We start from the raw sequence: 21,083 nt of genomic DNA on the forward strand, positions 1-21,083 counted from the left end.
GCTTAAAAGTAGCAAAACACCTGCTTTAAGCTAAAAGTAGTTAAATGTAACCAAAAAGTCTAAGTATTTCAAAAAATGCTAGCTAAAAATAAACAAATATGAGCACAAATCTAAAGTAGCAACATGCTAGCTAAAAGCAGCATCAGGAAACAAAATTCTTGAAAGTTTGATAAAGCGTGTGTGTGTGTGTGTGTGTGTGTGTGTGTATGTGTGTGTACAGTCCTCCTAAAAGGTCTGGAGGAGCTGATGACGTCCTCGCAGACAACATCTGTACCCGGGAGTCCCTCCCCTTCCTCGCTGCAGATACGACTCACTCGATTGGACGAGAGCGGCGGTGGCAGCGGTAGCCCCGCCCCCGGCTCTGTGGCAGCGCTGCAGATCCCCGTACAGATCCCGCTGCAAATCACGCACCTTGGTGAGAGCGCATTTTAAACTCCTTCGACCCGAAGGCCTCCGCTCACATAAACCCCGAGGATCCGTCTCGCTGACGCTCGGCGTGTTTCTGTCCACAGCTTCAGATTCTGTGGCGGCCGGAGACGGAGACACCATCACCCTGAACAMCGGCGCCATGCAGACCTTCGAGATCCTGCCTGTGAGTCTGAGCTCAGAGAACACCTGAAGTCACAAACACACAAGTTCATGAGCTGTTTGTTTGTTTGTCTGTTTTTATTTGCCTGTTTGTTTGTCTGTCTGTCTGTTTTTATGTCTGTTTGTTTGTTTGTCTGTTTGGTTGTCTGTTAATTTGTTTGTTTGTCAGTCCTTCCACCTTCAGCCCACCGGCACCCCGGGGACCTACTTCCTCCAGACGACGTCCAACCAGAGCCTTCCTCTCAGCTTAGCAAATAACAGCACTGTTACCCTGACGACAGGCTCCTCCCCCTCATCACACGAGCACATCATCCTCCACAGCCTGTCGGTCAGTTCCTCATCGCTCTGTTGTTGTTTTTATTGTTGTTGTTTTTAATATTATTTATTTTTCCTTGGCAGACCGACGCCCTCTGCTCCAGCGACGGTGTCATCATCCAGACCGTCTCCTCTGACCCCGCCTCCTCAGAGCCACAGCTGGTCATGGAGACTGAGGGGCGGAGCCATGACAACCAGCTGGACGCCATGAGCCTGCTGGAGGRATCGACGACGGTCGTCACCGAAACCCAGGAGTCGGTAACGGAGAGGGTCACTGACAAGGTAGAAACAAGTCTTTAATTTGTTTATTTTGATCTAAAATCCCAAGATTTAAAGTGTCTGTGACATTAGATTTTTGTAATAAATATTAAGGCATTTTTGGAAAGATAACATTAATAACATGCTGCGAAACAAATTTCRCGTCGCTGAGATGAACGGTTGTTGATATATTTGCATGTGAAGAAACAGGAAGTGATGTCAGAGGGGAATATCAGCATGTAAACAGAGACTGTGGGGAAGAATCTGTTTCTTTAGATTATTCTGAGTCTCTATCAAAGAGAGATGAAGAGTTAAAGTTCAAATAATTTTGTTTTAATAAACAAAAACCAGTTTATTTTATTAATGAGTTCCCCTTTGATGTCACTTCCTGTTTCACTTTGGCAGAGACAAATTCAAAAGAAAATATGCCAGTTATGTGACAAAATTGGTAAAATCGTGTTTATTATGCCAATTTTATTAAGGAAAAAATGTTTTCTTTGACTTTTTATATTTGAAGGATAGGCGTCACAGACGCTTTATTATCTGCTGCTTTCAAACTTTCAAAATAAAAGCATGACTGGAGCAGTTTTTGTTTGAATAAGTTTGTTTTTCAGTTTGCATTCGATCTGTTTTTTTTAAACGTGCGTCTCAGGGTCCGTCCTCCCCGTCGTCTCAACGTGCAGCGGTGCATTCTGGGATACCTCCGGGCAGCGCGGTGCTCATCGTGTCTCCTCCCAACATCAGCAGCACTCTGACAGGTAACAAACACACAACCCTACCTCTGAGTTCATGACCCTGAACTGAAAACCCTGAACGTCCCGCCCTCAGACCCCATCCTGGAGAACCAGGAAGGTTCTGACTGAACCGGACCGGACCGACCCGGCGCCGTGTCCCCGCTGCAAACTGTGAGTGAACTGGAGTGATTTCAGTAAATCCCTGGATGAAATGTGAGCACAGCTTCGGATCGAAACGCTGCGGCAGGACCAAGTGTTTGGACCGAATGAGACCCGGACAGAACCGATCAGCTGGACTTTATTTAAAATGTGAACCAGTGAAGAGGACGGGCTTTTCTGGGTGGGAATAATAATCAAGATGAACTATTTAAATCTGTTTTCTTTTAAATTAAACAATAATTATGTCTTCAACATGTAGAATTTATTTATTTATAATCAGGAGTCAGATTGGATTGATTTATTAAAAATATATATATTTTTTTGATCATTAAAGCAGCTTTGAACTAAATTCTTATAATTAACTGAGATATTTAACAGAATTGAACCAATCATAGATGATTTTATCAGAAAGTTTAACAAACTTCTGCATTTTGTTACCTTAGATTATGAAAATAGGAAGTCCCAATTATAAAAACATTGTGATCGAACAGGTTCAACAAGCCTTTAAAATGTTTTAGTTTATAAAATCAAAGCAAAGTTTGACCTGAGTTTAAAATCGAGGGAAAACTTTAAATTCTGTAACAATTATTCAAAATATAAAAACCCAACTCGACTAAGAAGGCCAGGATTTAAAACAGGCTTTGTCAAATTTGAGCTCAAAATCTGTAAAATTCAGATTTTACATGTTCGCTGAGGTTGGTTTGCTGTGGCAGCCATCTTGAATGTGACTAATCAGTTTTAGACAAGAATTTCTTTAAGAGTTTTGATTAAATGTCGGCTGATYTGTGAGTTACTTTACTAACAAACCAACAAAAACATGAATGAGTCCATCCTCGTGTTGCTTTTCATTTTATTTCTCTGCACCTGATCTCCATCTTGGCTCCACAAACCGTTTTCACACATTCATGTCTGCGTTTGTTAAAAGCTTTGTGACGAAGGCATCATCCTCCTCCTCATCGGTTTGGATCTTTGTTGACGTCGAGCAGAAAAACAGAAAAATATAAAAGAAGTTTCTCAGATTTGGTCACAACTTTTTTACAGAGTCCAGAACAGAAAAGGCATTTACTGACGCTGTAAGGATGCTTTTGTTAGCAAAATATATCATGATTCAAACAAGATGGCCGCCGCAGTTAAACCATAAAAAACATAATCAGTATTACAAACCTTAAGTTTAGTGAGGCAGCTGAGAGTGCTACAAAAATATAACAAAATATCATGAAACTCAGGTTATGGTATCTACAAACAGATGTGTTGTGGTAGCTGAGCTAAACATCTGGTGTGAGCTTCTTAAATGACAAATAATTTAATCAATAATTCAAAATAAAGCACTAAATCAGCCTCAGCTGTCATTTCATCAGGTTAAACATGAGAATGAATGTAAACAAAGCTGTGTGACTGAATCCAGGAGGAACAAATAAAGCTGTTTTTTTAAATCAATGCAAAGTTTGAGCAGAAACAAGACAAACTGTGAAAATCARGAAAAGATTCAGATCTCACCAGCAGCAGGATCAATAGTGCAAAGTTTAATAGAGTGGCAGGTTTCTGTATAAAATCTGTTTAATTCTTCATTTATGGCTTCAAGTCATCSACGGTCAGCGGGCAGCGAGAGCTCGTCTGCAAAAACAAATCAAGTTTCTGGAAGAACTGCTGCTTTCCTGCTTCGGTGGTGCCTGGTCCTGGTCCTGGTGGGCCACCAACCTGAGCAGGGAAACTAAAACCTGCAGGATGGCAGTCCTCCAGGATCAGGGTTGGACACCACTGGTGTAGTGACGCTGCCCGTCTTTTAGTTTTGAGTCAGATGGATTTGAGGATTTATGAAGCCAAACTGTGATAATCAAAAACATTTTGTGACTCTTTCAACAACCCTGGCAGCCCGGTGAGACCCAGATTCTGGTGCCGTCTCATAGTTCTGAATCTGGTGTAACATCAGCTCGTTTATTAACAGTTTGGAACCACCTCCTTCAGTTTTTCTCTTTAGAAACAGACTAAAGTTCTCTGGCGCCCCCCTGTGGCTGCTCTCTGCTCTGACAGTGGATATTTATCACTCCTTCTTTGGCAGACGTCTAAAATAAAACAAATCGGCTACTTGAGTTGAAACGTGTGYAAAGAAAAGGATCATGTTTGATCTCTGGTCCTCACAGATCCTTCAGGATGAGCGTTTTTCATCCACACCTCGATTCTGTGGTGYGTTTGCATAATTCGTCCAACAGGAAACGGTTTCTGTCTGCGGTTTCTGGTCCCAGCCTCCTCTGTTCAACTGTTTTGGTCGTGTCGTTTTTCCGCCGTCGGCCAGCGTCAGCCGACCCGTCGTCCTCCATCTTTACCTGACGTCGAAGAAGTAGAGGTTGGCACAGAGACAGAGCAGCACGATGGTGGCCAGCATGTAGTAGATCAGMTTCCTGAACTTTGGCTCCAGGTCTCCCTGCCGGTACCAGAAGATCTGAGGGCGGAGAGACGGGATACAGATTTAAGTTCTGCAGCAGAGTCAGTTAAAAGCTGAAATTAAAAAAAAAAAAAGTAAAGAAGCTCGATGATAATTTGGGGATTTTATTTTGTAATAAGCTAATTAACTGTGCCCGTCGCTCCCTGGCAGCAAGATGCAGTAAAGTTAAATAAAACTAGAGAAATTTCCTGTGAAAATGCTAATGTGAATGCTTCTGAAATCAAGCTGAACATATTTGATGGCAACAGTGTTATTGTGAGTTCATTTTAAAAAGCTGAAAGAGGAAAAAAAGCATAACTTTGCAGAAAAAATGAGCAAAAATATATCTGAAATAGTAGCTAAAAGCTAAAATAGCTGAATATAGAGAAAACCACTGTAATGGTGGATTCACACCGAACGTGTTTTGAGCTGCAGGAGCAGCCAGTTTACATGCAAAGTCTACAGTCGATGCGCCTTTAGGGGTCGTGCGGMGCGTCATGTACGTTTGCTGCGGCGTGCAAAGAATGCGTGTGCATGAGGTGTGTTGAAAGCAGCCGACACCAGAGTTCAAAAATCTGAACTTTCACTGCTCGACTCGTCTTGACAACCAGAGACTCATTTTTCCACGTTTCCTGAATGTTGCCCACTAAACTGAAACAGACGGACAGGAGATCTTTAGCTGAAATCGACCGTCTGCAGTTGATGTTCCTGGCAGGATATATCAGTACCGATGCGGGTCAGCTGCTCAGGACAGAAAAAAAAGGTCCGTCAGCTCACAGCTTGAGTGGTGAAACTAACCAAATAAATCGCCTCTAAATCATCTGGTGAATTAATTATCTGCTGTACGCAACGTTCGCTTGCTCTTTAGTAAATAAATCAAAGCCATTTTCTTTATTTCATCGGCCGAGAACAGACTGGAAAAAAACCAAGACGCTTCTCCCTCTTCAGACACACGTCTGGTCTGTGTCCTGGTCTGAACTTAGTGCGTCCAGCTGGAGGCGTTGTGCGCTTTTTTGCTGCTCAAAACGCGTTCAGTGTGAACGTAGCATAAGAAGCATAAATAAAGTTTAAATTAGCAGAATTATAGCAGTAAAAAAGCTAAAATTGGCAAAAAAAAGTATCTATAATTAGCATAAGAAAGTTAAAAAGAGCAGAACCAGAACAAAACGTTTAAGGTTCTGTACAGATTTAGAAACATTTTAAAGGATTTTAAGGACGTGGAAAACGGCTCCATTCATTTTTAATAGCTGAAAAGTATAAACAGCTGAAACATCAAAAGTCAAAGCTGGACTGTCATAAAAGAGCTGAATGTTTTGATGTATGAATTGTTGAAAAAGCACAAAAATTGTGGAAGGAGTTAGATGCTGAAAAACGTACGGCAGGAAAAAATGATCAATAGTTCGAATGTTGTGAAGCGTGACACAATGAGTATTTTCTTGTTTTTACCAACACTACAGTGGATCCACACGCTAACAGGATGCAGATGGCAAAGAAGATGTTGAGCGGCCGCGGAGGCATCGAGAACACGAAYGATCCGATTACAGTCACCTGGAAAACAAACAAATATCTGTTTGACAATTTGTTCATCTCTTTAAATATTTTGTTTGTTTTTATGAATTTCCCAAAGCAGAATCATGGATTTATTTTGAAGAATTATCAGGTTTTCTGAGTAGAAAAGTCCCACAATTTAAAAAAGAAGAAAAAAATTAAGTATTTTTCTTGAGTTTAATCAGACAGGAAGTCTCATCTGTGGTTTGAAAGCGGACCGACTCACCAGGACCACCACAGACGTAAACCCGCCCACGGCCACGTTGATGATCCGATCCTGCGGGAAAACGAGACGAGTTCGTTAAACAGAGTTTCACCCGAGCCGCYTGGCGCCACCACTTCCTGCGGGTCCCCACCCGAGCGGACGTCTCCCCGAACAGGGGCCGGTTGTCCAGTCCGCTGGTGCCGTACGTCCGGGTGGAGAAGTCCTCCATGGCGGCAGACGGTCCCTCAGCTCCGCCTCCTGGACCCGCCAGGCCGCCGCAGCATGCTCGCTCCTCGGGCCGTCACAGCGAGGGAAGACGAGCGGACAACACGGAGGGMCGAGCAGGTAGACGCTTCGCTTCACCTGCCAGATGGAAAATAACTTTTTTTTTTCCTGTTTGGCTGCAGAAGTTACTGAAAACAGGTGGTTAGACGAGACGTTTGGGTTTGGATGTATTTGTTTGAAAATACTCACAGGTTAAAAACAAAGTATGTTCACTTCATTCAGATATTTTACTTTATTTCATTCATTGCTACATTTACTGACAAATAATTCACTTTAACAAAAATGCATTTCCTTCCCTCAAACATCAAAACTTTTAGRTTTTGTTTTTACATGAAATGAAACTTTTACAGGATGGAAATGACTCKGCACAATTTTGACGCTGCTATGAAAGGTTTTTAAACTGTTTTATAGATTTTATTAATGGATAAAGATGGGTTTTCCTCAGTTACAACAAACCAGAGTTAAACAAGACATAAAAACGGATTTCGCAGCAGTTCCTTCAGGGTCGTTTTTAATCTGTAGATGAAAGAGGAAGCTCAAATCAGAGCCTGATAGGATCAGTTCTGAGAATCTGGACTGGATTTCCAGCAGCTGTGGAGGAACAAGTTTTTATTTTATTTCGTTTCCACCCGTTATAGAACACATGAAGTGATTTTAAACAGAAATCAGTGATGGGTCGCTGCTTTAGTTCTCAGGTTTGTCTGCAAAAACAAACACCTGCAGTTTCATTCAAGCWGCGTAGCAAAAATAGTTCCCATTTTTTCCTGTTTTTATACGGTGGTTTTATTGTTATATAAAGCAAAGTCCAGCTCACATCCCTTTTTTCTGCCCGAACACCTGGACTCCAATTTTAGACGAAAACCTGATCTTCTGAGAGCAAAAACTGTGAAGAGAAACTCACTGTTTTACTTCCTGCAGAAACATTTTCTGCCTTTCTGGGTGAGAAGGCAACAACCCCCCCAGGAGCTTCATCAGCAGAAATAAAAGCCACGAACAGAAACACAAAAAGGCTCGTTATGAACGGGAATAAACCTGGTTTAAAGCTGAATTCCTCCACAAACTCGTGATCCGCTGGATGACGACTCAAAGAAAAACAGATCTGCTTCACGGTGAGCGGAAAACTCTGAAAGTTGGAGAAAATACTTCACATTCCATCACTTCTGTCTGTGATGAAACTAATGAGTCATTAGTCCAGCTTTTGTTTTTCTATAGTGCAGAAAATCTGATTTATGTCTTTAAAACAAATTTTTTACAAAAATTAATTATATGTGTATTAATTTTGTTTAGATTTGGTTAAATTTTAGTTTGTCTTTTCTCATTTTTTCTCAACAAATTACAAGAATTGTTCCTTTTTTATTACTAAAGACAAAACATTTATAGCTAAAAGTCTTATGATCAGTTTTACAGTTCACAAAATTCACATTTTATTAAGTTTATTGACTTTTAAATGTAAAAAATGTGGATAAAACGCGTCTGCAAACAAGATCTGGATCCTGTTTAGCGAGACTGAGATTTTTTTAGACGATGACGAAATGTACTAAAGAAAAAACACCAAAAATAACTGGAGTTTGTGAATAAAATATWTAAAATCAAACGTCTCAGCCTCAGATAAATATTAGATTTTAAACAAAAACAAAACTTAATAGTTTACTGTCCAACACTGCCAGGAAATGGTTAAAAAGTACAAAACTTTACTATTATTTTATCAAATATTTACCTTTAAACGCAGCTTTTACAGCTTAAACACATTAAGTTTATTCAAACAKTTTCTATTAACGTATTTTAAGTTAACAGGTGAAATTTTAAAATCAACATTTATAATGCGTCGAAAACATACATTAGTTTGTCAGCAAAGTCTATAAACTTTATTAAAACGGTTAAATCAAAAAATAAGCCCGAGATTTACTCGTTCAGGCTAACTCGGCTAGCATGCTAACGAAGCTAAGCTAACGCATCGAAAAAGTGAAAATATTTACACATATTAAAAAAAAAAAAAACGCACCGAACAAGCCGTGACAGGCCCGGTTCCTGTCGGGTTTACTCACCTCACGGGTTCCGTGTGGGGCCCCACCGGGATCTTCTGTGGAACCGAGACGAGCCGGGTCAGAATTAAAGTCAGGGAGCTCCGGTTCAAGCTCTTAAAGGTGAGTTGTTGTTTTGTTTTTTTTAGCCGACTGTGTGCTCTTCAGTGGCGGTCAGTAAATGTCACCGAGCTGACAGAAACCGATGATGTCACGCTTTTTTTTCTTCAAAAATACCCATCAGTTTTATAAACAGCAGAATGAAGCTGAATTAAACGTGTAATCGGCAACAAGAGGAGTTATTGGGCGACTCAAGCGGRAATTGAACCCGTGATTTCCTCGTTAAAAGTTTAGTCCCATAATATCCGAGCTGCAGTGAACGCAACCTCCGCTCATTCWAAACTATAAACAAAGATGGAAAATTATGAATAAAATTCTAAAAACAATATTTCTGCCTTATTATTTTTGAAAATTATTCATTGTTTGTTCGCACTGATTTTATCATAAAAATCAATACTTATTTTAGATTTTAGCTGTATTTATTTACTTTACATTTTCTTTTATGTTGTAAAATAAAATAATTGGTACAAATAAAATATTTTTAAAAGGAGATTTTTGTGTAAAGTTCTGACTGGAGCAGAGCTGTTTGATTTTTATTTTAAAGGTGAAACAYTGAAGTGTTTACAGCTGGGTAAACGTCTTTCTGATGAGGTTTTWACTAACTTAAAGCTCTTTTGACAGAATACACTCAGACATGTGAGGTGGAGGGGCTTTGTCACATGAGGAGGGCCTGACGAGCCAAGAGATTAATCCCAGGAAAGAAAATCAGGACGCATGAAATGTGTTGTCGAAAACAAAACTTAGTTGTTACACAATTTCATAACACTAATAAAACATATGCCAAGGAAAATTAACTTGTTCTCACTTATCAACATGTACGACATAAAAAGCACTAGTAAGGGTTTTGCAAATCACAAACCGTCATAAATAATGCSCTTTTACTAAACAATATTTTATTTTAGTTTTGAACAAGTAATCTGTTTTAAACCTGGACCAGTTCTGATGTGGTACAAAAGCAAAAATTTAAGATTGTTCCATAACTTTTACAAATACAATAAAGGTTTCATAAACCACAGACAATGTTTTAAAACTCTGTTTTTAATATAAATTAATTTTTTCCAGGTTTGAAGTGTTGTAGTTTTAAAACTGGACCAGTTCTAATGTACCAAAAACAGGCAACAATTATGCATTYCCTAAAATTTCACAAAGACAATAAAAGTTTCACAAATTACAAACTGTGTTTTAAAGATTTTGCTTTAGTGAAGAATCCAGTCCTTAAACCATCCCAAACACTGGAAAATGAGAGGGCGTGTCATACCGGACTCTACCAGCAGGGGGCGGGGTCAGCACTCTGCCACTTGATTGACAGAATTACAACGTAGAAGAAGAAACACAAACTTGGCGGACTAAACAAACGTAGTTCTCTAGCAAAGCCGTAAAACATAAACCTCGTTTCAGCAAACAGGATCGTTGAATTCAGGTTTTGTCGGTAAAAAAGTTCGGCTCAAAGATGAGTTCGTTCGCGGGACGAATGAAGGAATATCCCACTATTTCTCTGGACCGGTTCGACAGGGAGAACCTACACGCACAGGCCTATTTCCTGTCCCATTGTCACAAAGGTAACCGGTTTAATTTGCATTTATTTTAATATAGTCTTATTGTATTGAGTCTTTAAAGCTCTCCAACTCGTATTTTTATTTGAACAGATCACATGAAGGGTCTGAAAGGACCTCTGCTGAAGAGGAAACTACAGTTCAGGTGACCGCAGCTGCTTCCGGTTTAACAAATTAAAGTATTATTGTTTTTTTTAACAACTCATCCATTTATTCTACCGTAAAACAAACATTATGTTATTAAAGATTAAATCTGCTCGTTTTAATATCTGCATCATTAAAAAGTCAAAACCTGTAATTAGATTACAGATAAACCGGAATTTTAGATGTCAGAATTACAAAATAAAAGGATAGATATCCACAAACAAAAGTTTTAAAAAGTTATTTATGTGAATTAAAAGTTGAAAAATTATAATTCAGAAATTTAAAACAAAAAATTATCTAAGCTTATTTTACAAAATAGATTTATTGAGTCAAAACTAGATTTTTGTTTTCTCCTTTCTTTGCTCTGCTCCCCTCAGGGGTGACTGTCCCAGCATGCACCCGAACCTGAACTGYCCCTCAGATGGACTCTCTTCCAGTCCATTAACTTTTTCATCTCTGCCCCTCCAGCTCCTCCTCCTCCTCAAATGTCTCAGCAAGTCTCATCCTGTAAACCGTCCCATTCTGTCCTGCAGCTGTCCCCCAGTCACAAAATGTCCCACTGCTCTGTCTCCTCCTCTCTGTTGCTTTGGATGGTTGACCTCAGGTACCTAAACTCATCACCCTCACTGGTCCATCGGTGATGATGAGCCTAAAACTCTTCCTGTCTTTCATGCTGTCCTCTCTGCTTTTAACTTGTCACTAGAATTTCGCTTCATATCCCAAACATTCAGACGAACGGTTTTAATTTACATACCGGTAATTAGAAATGCTGAATAAATAAATATTAGGGGTGCATCAATATCCGTATCAAACCGTTCAATGCACACTATGCATCGAACAATACAGATTTTTAAAWTTTAYTTTATCARCTTGTCTTCTGAAGMTGCTCTGTGTTGRAGGATCAGTGGATCTGTGTTCGACTACTCCACCTAGGCTGCAYTKTBGAGCDCAGATCCACTGAGAAACTTGCTGTTTCAGCAACATTTAATTTAAAAACTGTACTTTTGAGGTTAAAAAATTATCATAATTTTAATAAATTACAAGTTAAAAAGGGCATGGAAATTAAAACCTTTTGTGTTGAAAAAATATCGAACCGTGAGACTAAAGTACCGAACCGAATCATGAATCTTCTGTATCATTGCAGCCCTAGAAAATATATACTTTAAACCAACAATATTTATTAAATAATAATATATGTTGTAGTTTAGAAGTGTGTATACGAAGTAAAGTATATTACCAGGTGAGTTTTAGTCACTCAGAGTGACTCTAGTTTGTTTTCTGCTTTGGTTTGAAAATTGTTGTGAAATTTTTGCGTACTCTCTGCGGGGGCTCCGCATTTTTTAGTGGAATTCACATAATGCAGGACTTTCTCGTCATTGTCAACCTTTGATGACCTCTAAATCCTGAAAAACAAGATTATTTTGGAGTAATTTCAGTAAAAATAAAAGAAAAGGCTTTTAAATAACTCTAAATATTTTATGAACCTGCCAACAGACTGGTTTACATTTAATAATAAACTGTTTCCTGCAGTCGAACCGTCAGACTTTACTGCTCCTTCGTGACCAAAGAGCTGCTGCTGAACAACCCGAAGTAYGCCTTCTGGGAGGAAAACATTGTGAGTTTTAATCTTTGTTTTAATCTGAACAGGTTGGAGCATGTAAAGAAATAAAAATGTGTTTCAGGTTCCTCTGGAGCTGGAGAGCCCGACTCAGATCTCACTTGTTGATGAAGCTTCTGGAGAGGTTTGTTTGTTTCTTCATAAACAACTTTAATCCACCTGTAGCACCTGTATATATAATTACATTTTGCTCATTTTAACTACTCATTGGTTATTTTACCGTTGACGCTGTTTTTATGTTTGTTTTTTAACCAGAAAATAATTTTCTCTGGTTTAATCCTGACTTTGTGTTTGTGTGACAGAAACAGGAGATCGTGGTGACGTTGCTTCCTGCAGGTCACTGTCCCGGCTCGGTCATGTGAGTCCAAACAGAAACACTCGTAGATTTTTGTTTTATGTGTTTTAATAAGAATATTTAAATAATTAAGTTGATCTATTAAAAACATGTTTGTATTTGGTCTGAAAGACAAAACCCAGGGCAGAAACGCTCTCTTCGGTTCTCGTTGGTCCCGGYTGAACCGTGTGTGTGTGGAAATGTTGGCAGGTTCCTGTTTGAGGGTGGCCACGGGAACGTCCTGTACACAGGTGACTTCAGGTTGGCTGTGGGAGACGTGTCCAGGATGGAGCACCTGCACTCTGGCAGCAGGTGAGTCTGGACTCACCGAAACCTCAGCTTCACTTCAGCTCCTCACAGTTTCCTGCTTCGTGTCTCTCAGGGTGAAAAACATCCAGAGTGTTTATCTGGACTCCACGTTCTACGACCCGCGGTTCTACCAGATCCCCAGCCGGGTACTGCTCCTGTTTACTTCCTGAAGCTGGTGTGGGCGGAGCCACAGGTCCACAGGTTCAGTGTTCTTTAACCCTAACTGGAACATGTTATGTGCAGGAGGTCTGTCTGAGAGGGATCTCAGAGCTCACAGGGAACTGGATCAGTCAGAGTCCTCATCACGTGGTGTGGCTGAACTGTAAGGCTGCGTACGGATATGAGTACCTGTTCACCAACCTGGGGGAGGAGTTTAACACTCAGGTGACGCCTTCAGAACTATTTAAAATCAGGTGATAAAAACCTTATTAAACAGCTTTATGACAAGTTTATTTAGTTGCTTTTAATTAAGTTGTTTTTTTCAAATTGTAACCAAATAAACCACAAATTTTATTATTTTTTATATTAACAGATGTTTTTATTTTACATAACAGTTATTTCAGATAAAAAAACAAGTCTGGCTAGCTAAAAGTAGCAAAATGCTAACTAACTATAAAAAGGCTGGGTAAAATCTAAAAGTAGCAAAATGCTAGATAACTGTATCAAAATGCTGGGTAAAAGCTACAAGTAGCTAAAGGCTAGCTAACTGTATCAAAATGCTGGGTAAAAGCTATAAGTAGCTAAAGGCTAGCTAACTATCAAAATGCTGTGTNTATCAAAATGCTGGGTAAAAGCTATAAGTAGCTAAAGGCTAGCTAACTATCAAAATGCTGTGTTAAAGCTACAAGTAGCTAAAGGCTAGCTAACTATCAAAATGCTGGATTAAAGCTACAAGTAGCTAAAGGCTAGCTAACTTTATCAAAATTATGGGTAAAAGCTACAAGTAGCTAAAGGCTAGCTAACTATATCAAAATGCTGGGTAAAAGCTACAAGTAGCTAAATGCTAGCTAACTATCATAATGCTTGGAAAAAGCTATAAGTAGCTAAAGGCTAGCTAACTATCAAAATTATGGGTAAAAGCTACAAGTAGCTAAAGGCTAGCTATCTATCAAAATGCTGGGTAAATCTTCAAGTAGCTAAAGGCTAGCAAACTGTATCAAAATGCTGGGTAAAAGCTACAAGTGGCTAAATGCTAGATAAAAATTGCAAAAAGTTAGTTTGGAAGCTAACGGCTAAAAATAATAAAACGATGAAGTGTTTAAATGCTCAGCTAAGAGTCACAGAATAGTAGCTAAAAAGTGAAAGTAGCTGAATAGTAGCTAAAGGCACCACATGAAGGCAAAATTTGAGCCAGTCTGCTGATGGTTTTTTCAAAAATAACTTTTGTGTATTTTATGTGGTAAATGTTTGCAAATAAAAAAAAAATTGAAATACCAATCTCCTGAAAGAGCCGAACATTTAGATATTAGAGGCTAAAGCAGGACAAAATCTGCAGTTTAACTGAAAAAAAAACAACAACAGAAAATGGCAGCAGAAACGCTGACTCAGCGTTCTCACGACTTTCTGGGTTGTTTTCACTCCAGATCCACGTGAACAGTCTGGTCATGTTCAAAAAGATGCCAGAGATCCTGAGCTACATCACAACGGACCGCCGGACTCAGATCCACGCCTGTCGACACCCCAAGGTTCGTCCTCAAACAGGAAGTGGTGTTTCTGAAACCCTCAGAGGAYGCCGCTGACCCAGCTGTTGGTGGTGTTTGTGCAGGACGAGGAGTTTTTCCTGGGGAACCGGCTGCCGTGTGGCTGCACGGCCGCAGACGGGACGCCTCTTCGGATCATCAGCATCAAACCGTCCACCATGTGGTTCGGAGAGAGAAGCAAGAAGACCAACGTTTTAATCAAGTTAGAGCTCTTAGTTTGAACTCTTCTTTACTGTAGAAAGTCGAAGCTCAAGCTGTGTTTTTGTTGTTTTTTAGAACAGGAAACAGTTCCTACAGAGCCTGTTTCAGCTTCCACTCCTCCTTCTCTGAGGTCAGCAGCTTTATGTCACTTTTAAAAGATCCTTTAATCRTTTTATTGTGAAGATTTTAGATTAAGAAGAGCTGGAAAATGTCACAAAACGCAGCCTTTAAAGTGCAGAGGAACCCTTCAAAATAAGAGTCTCTGTCACAGGCAGTTTATTCTGTTCCCGCTCTGATGAAAGCTTTTTGYTTTCAGATTAAAGACTTCCTGTCGTACCTTCAGCCCGTCAACATTTACCCGAGCGTGGTCCCGATCGGCCGCACGCTGCAGGAGGTCACACAGATGTGAGTCCAGGTGTTGAGGATGAAACCRTCTGTGCTGGAGTTAAAAACCTGCTTTTTCTTTGCTCAGGTTGAGGATGATGTGCAGGAAGCAGCCTGACGAAGCAGCCATCGTTTATAAACCTCTGGGGGTCCTGAAGCGCAGCCGGATGCAGCCGCCCACCAACGGTAACACGTGGTGATAGGTTTTATTTCACAGCAACGAAAACACGTCCTGAAAGAAAATGTTTTTATTAAATGATTGTAAAGAAATAAAACAAAGTATTTTGACAGTATAGTGACATCTGGTGGCCAAACGTTGAAACAGCAGCTTGAATCAGAAACAAACTTCATCTGGTGTTTTACTTTGAAATTCTAAAAGTATTTCAATTTAAAATAAAATGTTTCTTTTCTTTAATTCACGTTAATTCTGGGCTCGTTTGTCATTCTTCAGTTTTCTTTGTTCCTGTCTTCAGACTCGGGGAGCGACGAGGATCTGTTTGAAGGTCTGGATCTGGTGCCGGTCCGGAAGAAGGCGTACCTGAACCAGGAAGCAGAACGTGGTGCCGTTTTATTTTATTGTTTTAAGTTTGTTTATTTGTTTACATTTTAGTTTCAGWAGTTTTTTTAATCTTTGACTTCAGAGAACCCACCTGAGACCACAGCGCCCCCTGTGGACGAGTCGGTCCCTCTGGTGGTCTCCGACCCGCAGCCTGTTGGACAGAACTACTTCGACTGCACCGAGTCCAACGGAGAGGAGGATGATGATGATGAAGAGGAGGAGGAGGGAAAAGGAGACGCAGCGAAGGGAACCAAAGCGCCTCCTAAGTGGGAGGACTTCTTCTCAGCAGAGATGCTGAGTGACAGCCAGAACAGCCAATCACAGTCCTGCTGCTCCGTCAGGACCGCCTCCCCCTCCAGAGCCACGGGGTCTCAGACTCCAGAACTGTTCAGTGATGAAGARGAGCATCCTGACAACGAGGAGACCTTCAGCCTGGCGCTGTCCGCGTCTCTGTCGGACCGCTCCTCTCAGAACATCGAGGACACTCTGATCCTCCACCCAGAGACCCAGAACCACCCCGTCCAATCAGAGCCCGAGGAGCTGCCGGCGTCTCAGGCCTCCTCGGACTTCGACGTCCCCGGCACGCCGGAGTCGAAGGCGCCGCGGCCCGACGAGCTGTCGCAGCTTTACAGGAAGTTGGCTTCAGGAGAGGAAGTGGCCATCAGAGAGCGGAGATTCACCTGAACCGGGCCGAGAGACGGGGGAGTCCCAGACCACACCTGGACCTGGAGTCCTCCAGGTGGGGCTTTGTTTTCACAGCTTCTGAGGTTTCTTTGGAACACTTGAGCTGCACCGATCACTTCCTGGTCCACCACATGAAGGACCGCCTGAGAACTGTTGGACAGAGTCTGAAGACACGGCCCAGGAGGAGGCTGCAGGTAAGATGCTTCCTACATATAYGGCTGCAGGTTTCTCTCATGTGCTCTACTTATTTAGTTTTTTTATTCTCAGGCAACACAAAGACACGTCTGAGGAGACAAACATCATCCGTCATCTCCAGAGAGAGGGAGCTCCACATGGTGTCTGCACCTGATGTCCTGGAACGTGTAGATAAAGAGAAATGTTTACTGTTCAATAAATAAATAAATAATCTGACTTCATGCTTTGACTTCTTTCAGTGAAAATACAGAAACACATCGAGCTGAAGTAAGAGAAAAACTAATTTAGTACGTCTGAAATGAATCACTGCAGCTCTAAAAGCCCAGCTCAAATAGTTGAGACTCCGCCCCTCTTTTCTCCCAGCCAATAGGAGTTCAGCAGCCATTAAGTTCAGGGAAGAGATCACCTGACAACAAGTGTGGTTAACCCTAGAGAAAAGATAAATATAAAAACAAATCAACACAAGGATCAGGTTTGTTTCATTTCTACAGATCTGTTTGAATATTTTTTCCCATTTGTTAAAATGTCAAATTACATATTTCAAGAATTTAGGTAAAAATGTGAATTTTAGGTAATGTATATATAAATAACTGGTTTTAAAAGCATAATGTTAAACTTGTTTTTTAGATTTTAGTCAATTTTATAATCAAATTTTACTTTATCTTAAACTGGTTGAATTTAAAAATTAGTTTTTTTGTTTGTTTCTGCAATATTACTAAACTAAAATGAACAAAGGCACTTAAGGCAGACATTGAAAGTAAACAGTCTAGAGGAAATTGCAGGAAGGAGCTTCTAGAAATGTATGRGTTTGTTCAGGCTTCACAGGTGGTTGAGACTCAGTTGTGTTGGGGTCCAGCTCATGGCGGGGGGTGGTGAAAGACAAACAAACAAAATGCTTGGGGAGCTCTAACTTTTCCTGTTTCGTTTGCCAAATGTGACGGCAAAACAGTTACAAAGTTGAGGGAAACAAGAGAAGATGTGATGAGACGAAGGTTTGGGCATTCAGAAACCTACAGGTTCATGTAAATAAGCAAACTTGTGCCGTTTTTTAATCAAAGTAACTAAACGTTTTTAATTCACTTGTTTTATTAACATTGTTTACATTATTTTGTGTTGAGTTAAAAAAATTATAAAAAATAAAAATGTGGTACCTCGCAGCTTTGTTAGTTGTTTCCGGTCGGAGCTGTTTTTGTGACGGACACGTGCTGTTGTTCTGCAACAAGCTAACGCTTGTATCCAAGTTTATATATGTTGAAAGCAGAGTTAAAGTACACGAGGTAAGTTTGGTAAACTTTCAGCTCGTGTTTGTAAAGAAAAAAATAGTTTACGTTAATTTGCATTACGTTTATTTGAAGCATCGTATTAGCAGGATGACGTCGAAGCTAGCTTGTTAGAGCTAACCAGTGCTTGTAAACAAATGTTTGGCTTGCTGCGCTGAATGGAAATATATGAGTTATGGTTATGTTACAACACAGGAGGATGTCTAAATGAAAGTTTAACAGTTTTAACATTTTTTCTGTACTTAATAAATTGTCAGAAGCCATGAGTGCAAGTAAATGACTGAGGCTAACTGTTAGCATCGAGGCGCACTAGTTAAATCTTTATTTACAAATCAACACAACCACAAACAGTAATATTCGAGAGAGAGAGAGAGAGAGAGAGAGAGAGAGAGAGAGAGAGAGAGAGGCAAAGAAAAAATAGACGGGAGACAAAATAAAAGGTTAAAAAAATAAATTCTTCACATAAGGCTTTAAGTTTTTTAGCTTCAGAGTTACTTAGTGCAGAGTTTCAATGAGTCCAAATAGCAGCTCAGTCCTGAAAACAGTGAGGTTGGGCTGCTGGTGTTTTGCTAATTTRCTGGCATGTAGAATGAGAAGTTCATGACGTGTTATCCAATACATCTAATATTAAAACACCAAATAAAACATGTTTAAAATATCAAGTGTTCTGTTAAAAAACATATTAAGGTCACACCAAAAGGTTTTTTTTTACTAGGGATGCACAATATATCTGTATTAACATCAGTATCTTCAGATATTGGTCATTTTTTAGAATATCTGTATCAGTCTGATATGTAAAATTGATTTCCCACTTTTTATCTTTGTGTTTCTGTTTTGGGAGAGGATGGTTGGTTGAGCAGCATCTGTTTGATCATGATAGTGATATTGATGCTGTAGCCAGGAATAACTGAAGRAGGAAGGGAGCCATGTCAGGTCTGGTTGTTTATTTACAGTATCACAAAAGACCCAAGTGTATTTGTGCCTAGGCCTGTCACAATAAACCAGTTAATCGTATGATAAATTACATTTAGGAAGATAAATTAAAATGAAGACAATTTTGATTTGCCTGTTTGTTTGTTTTCTTTGTGTCTCCCTCTTTTTTTTTTACTTCTTAGCATAAAGAGCAGTGAACTCTGTCAGATATTTGTCAGGTGATGGTCTCTAACCTCTTTAGGATGAGAGCCTGTGAACAGGCGTTTACCCAGAGGAGCATCTTCAGTTTTCTGACACCTTCATACAGCTGGTGACGCCTTGGGGCTGCCGACAGTTGTTTTTTCTTTTTACACAATGTCAATTTTAATGTAAACTTCCATAAACATGTGTTGTTATAACGTTATATTAGTTTAAACTGATCTCCAACAATATTATCGTTTATTACAATAATTTCTGAGACAATTTATCGTCCAGTAAAATTTGTTATTATAACAGGTCTATTTGTGCGTATATGTATAATAAAATTTGTGTGTTTGTGTAATATCTGTAAATATCGGTTATCGGCTGAAATTTTCATATCGGTGCATCCCTAGATTTTACTCATAGTGCAGCCCCAGAAAAGATGGGTTAATGTTTAATTTTTAAGATGACAAAAGGAACAAAGAGGATCAATATTTGGAATATATTTAGGCAGTACTGAGTTTACAGGGTAACATCTGTGTAATATTTTAAAAGCCCTTATTTGAGACCAAAAAGAATCTTGGCAATAATCATGTTTTTCCCCCCAACCTATATCAGCAAACAGATTGTTCCAATAAAGCAGGTTTATTAATCATATTCTTTTGGATTRTTTCTCTAATATGTTTATGAGGCTCACTACTTTCAGAAACAGAGACTGAAAGTAAAATGATTTCTGCTTCTGGTGTCTGTTTGGTTCTGTTTGTATTCAGTGTGAAGTTGTTGGTCTGATCAGGCTGCTGTCAGGATTTAAGTGATCAGTTTGAGCTTTTATCTGTCTCTTTTAAAAAGCTGCGAACATTTCTCTGCTGTTGAACAGTTGGTGTTGCAGAGTTAGCATCAAGTGTTATTTTATTCTGAAGGGCTCCTGGCTGTGATTAGAGTCGGGCTCAGAAATGATGCTCAGACTGGCTGAGTGTCCTGAGCAGAGCCAAGTGTCAGAGAGAGAGAGAGGTGTTAATGAGTCTCTGCAGACTGGGGTTGCAGCGAGGGGCTCAGAGTCGCTCTGGTTACTGACAACAAAGCCAGGGCAGATTTCTCTCTCAGCTCCACTTTGAGTCCGACTGCAGGCAGACTTTATTCTGTCTGCTTCTGCTCTGGACCCGGACAAAACAAGCGCTTAGCTTCAATTCCCACAATATTTACTTCTGTTTCCACGTTTTCTCAGGTGACATGACGACCTCGCTCGACCAGTCGGCTCCGCTCGTCTTGGACTTGGAGCCAGGATTGGGGAGGTCTGCAGCCATGCTGGGACTGTCCGCTGGACTGGGCGGAGCCGAGATGGAGCTGCAGAAAAGGCTGATAGACGAGAGGATCACGTCTGAGAACCACAAGAAGAACTACCAGACCCTAAAGGCCCACCACAGCAGGTAGGGTGGACTCAGACTCCGTCTGGTCCCAGGAAACGTGTTGCTGACGGGATGTGGCTGCAGCCTGCAGGAGGAGTGGTCGCGGGCGCAGAGGGAGCTGAAGCGTCTGCAGGAGGAGCAGCAGACGCAGCAGCAGCTGCTGGAGGAGCTGCGAGGACAGCTGCTGGACAAATCCAGAGAGGTGGAGGAGCTGCGGCTGCAGGTCAGACTCACTCTGGACACATCTGATGCAGACGCTGGGATTTTCGACTGACTGGTCTGTGATGCAGCAGGTGATGACCCCCCATCGTCTGGAGCTGCTCAGAGCCCAGGTGCAGCAGGAGATGGAGGCTCCAGTCAGAGAGCGCTTCAACCAGCTGGAGGAGGTGCAGCACAGCTTCATATGGTTAATTTACTTTGAACAGTTTGAAAAACAGGCTGATTAATCATCTTTCATTTACTCTGAGGGTTAAATAAGTAAAGTTTATTTATATAGCACCTGTCTTAGATATAAAATCACAAAGTATTTTACATAAAACACAATAAAATAAATTAAAACATCACCACAGCATTATATTCATACAAAAGGACAAGTAGTAAAAACAAACAAAACTTAGCTAAAATCTTGTTTGTAAAAGAAAGTTTTCAGAAGTTTTTAAAAAGCATCAACAGAATCAAAGCTGTGTAAAGATCAGGGCAGAACATCCAGAGCTGAGGTGCAGCTGCTGGGAAACACCGGTCCCCTCAGGATTTAAACTGGGGGGGGGTACCGCCAACAACCTGTGAGATGGTGTGTGGAACTGGATCAAATCTGAGATATATGAGGGGGTTTTAAAAGTTAAAACCAGAACTTTAAAATGAAGAAGAGAAGCCAAAACACCTGATGTGAGCTAGTTTGTTTATGTTGGTTAACAGTTAGTTAACACTTAGTTAACACTTAGTTAACAC

At 40.4% G+C, this 21,083-nt stretch overlaps 4 protein-coding genes across 6 annotated transcripts in view; 3 read left to right on the forward strand and 1 right to left on the reverse strand.

Annotated features, from left to right (window-relative positions):
- dmtf1 (cyclin D binding myb-like transcription factor 1) overlaps window positions 1–2,306 on the forward strand; it is a 10,763-nt gene extending 8,457 nt beyond the window's left edge. Inside the window, exons 11-16 of one of the 2 annotated variants that reach the window (XM_014032767.1) lie at window positions 221–415; window positions 513–592; window positions 758–916; window positions 988–1,185; window positions 1,814–1,919; window positions 1,990–2,306. In XM_014032767.1, the coding sequence (XP_013888221.1) occupies window positions 221–415; window positions 513–592; window positions 758–916; window positions 988–1,185; window positions 1,814–1,919; window positions 1,990–2,024 (773 nt within the window). In that variant the 3' untranslated portion in view covers window positions 2,025–2,306. The other variant, XM_014032768.1, reaches the window with a different exon arrangement.
- A 581-nt stretch (window positions 2,307–2,887) lies between these two features.
- tmem243b (transmembrane protein 243, mitochondrial b) lies at window positions 2,888–8,663 on the reverse strand. Its single transcript, XM_014032773.1, has 5 exons — window positions 8,560–8,663; window positions 6,381–6,592; window positions 6,251–6,301; window positions 5,923–6,024; window positions 2,888–4,494 (listed from the first exon to the last, which is right to left on the reverse strand). Exons 2-5 carry the CDS (start codon window positions 6,456–6,458, stop codon window positions 4,375–4,377), a joined length of 351 nt encoding a protein of 116 aa, XP_013888227.1. The 5' UTR covers window positions 6,459–6,592; window positions 8,560–8,663; the 3' UTR covers window positions 2,888–4,374.
- Window positions 8,664–9,968: 1,305 nt separating this feature from the next.
- On the forward strand, window positions 9,969–16,557 carry dclre1c (DNA cross-link repair 1C, PSO2 homolog (S. cerevisiae)). Of its 2 annotated transcripts, XR_001312473.1 has the most exons (16): window positions 9,969–10,214; window positions 10,302–10,353; window positions 11,883–11,967; window positions 12,035–12,094; window positions 12,273–12,328; window positions 12,515–12,616; window positions 12,687–12,759; window positions 12,857–12,997; window positions 14,197–14,298; window positions 14,379–14,515; window positions 14,590–14,644; window positions 14,831–14,919; window positions 14,987–15,084; window positions 15,372–15,458; window positions 15,540–16,335; window positions 16,409–16,557. XR_001312473.1 is itself a non-coding variant. In XM_014032769.1 (15 exons), exons 1-15 carry the CDS (start codon window positions 10,106–10,108, stop codon window positions 16,139–16,141), a joined length of 1,848 nt encoding a protein of 615 aa, XP_013888223.1. In that variant the 5' UTR covers window positions 9,969–10,105; the 3' UTR covers window positions 16,142–16,336. The 2 variants fall into 2 exon arrangements, 1 of the variants encoding a protein (XP_013888223.1); XM_014032769.1 differs by lacking the exon at window positions 16,409–16,557 and having other exon boundaries at window positions 15,540–16,336.
- Window positions 16,558–17,498: 941 nt separating this feature from the next.
- The window catches only part of cep83 (centrosomal protein 83), a gene marked incomplete at its 3' end in the record, with an annotated part of 17,425 nt that continues 13,840 nt past the window's right edge, over window positions 17,499–21,083 (forward strand). Inside the window, 4 exon segments of the mRNA XM_014032766.1 lie at window positions 17,499–17,613; window positions 19,955–20,156; window positions 20,220–20,358; window positions 20,426–20,521. Coding sequence (XP_013888220.1) covers window positions 19,960–20,156; window positions 20,220–20,358; window positions 20,426–20,521 — 432 coding nt within the window.

Source organism: Austrofundulus limnaeus, unplaced genomic scaffold, assembly GCF_001266775.1.
Source record: "Austrofundulus limnaeus strain Quisiro unplaced genomic scaffold, Austrofundulus_limnaeus-1.0 Scaffold1535, whole genome shotgun sequence".
Taxonomy (NCBI): Eukaryota; Metazoa; Chordata; class Actinopteri; order Cyprinodontiformes; family Rivulidae; genus Austrofundulus; species Austrofundulus limnaeus.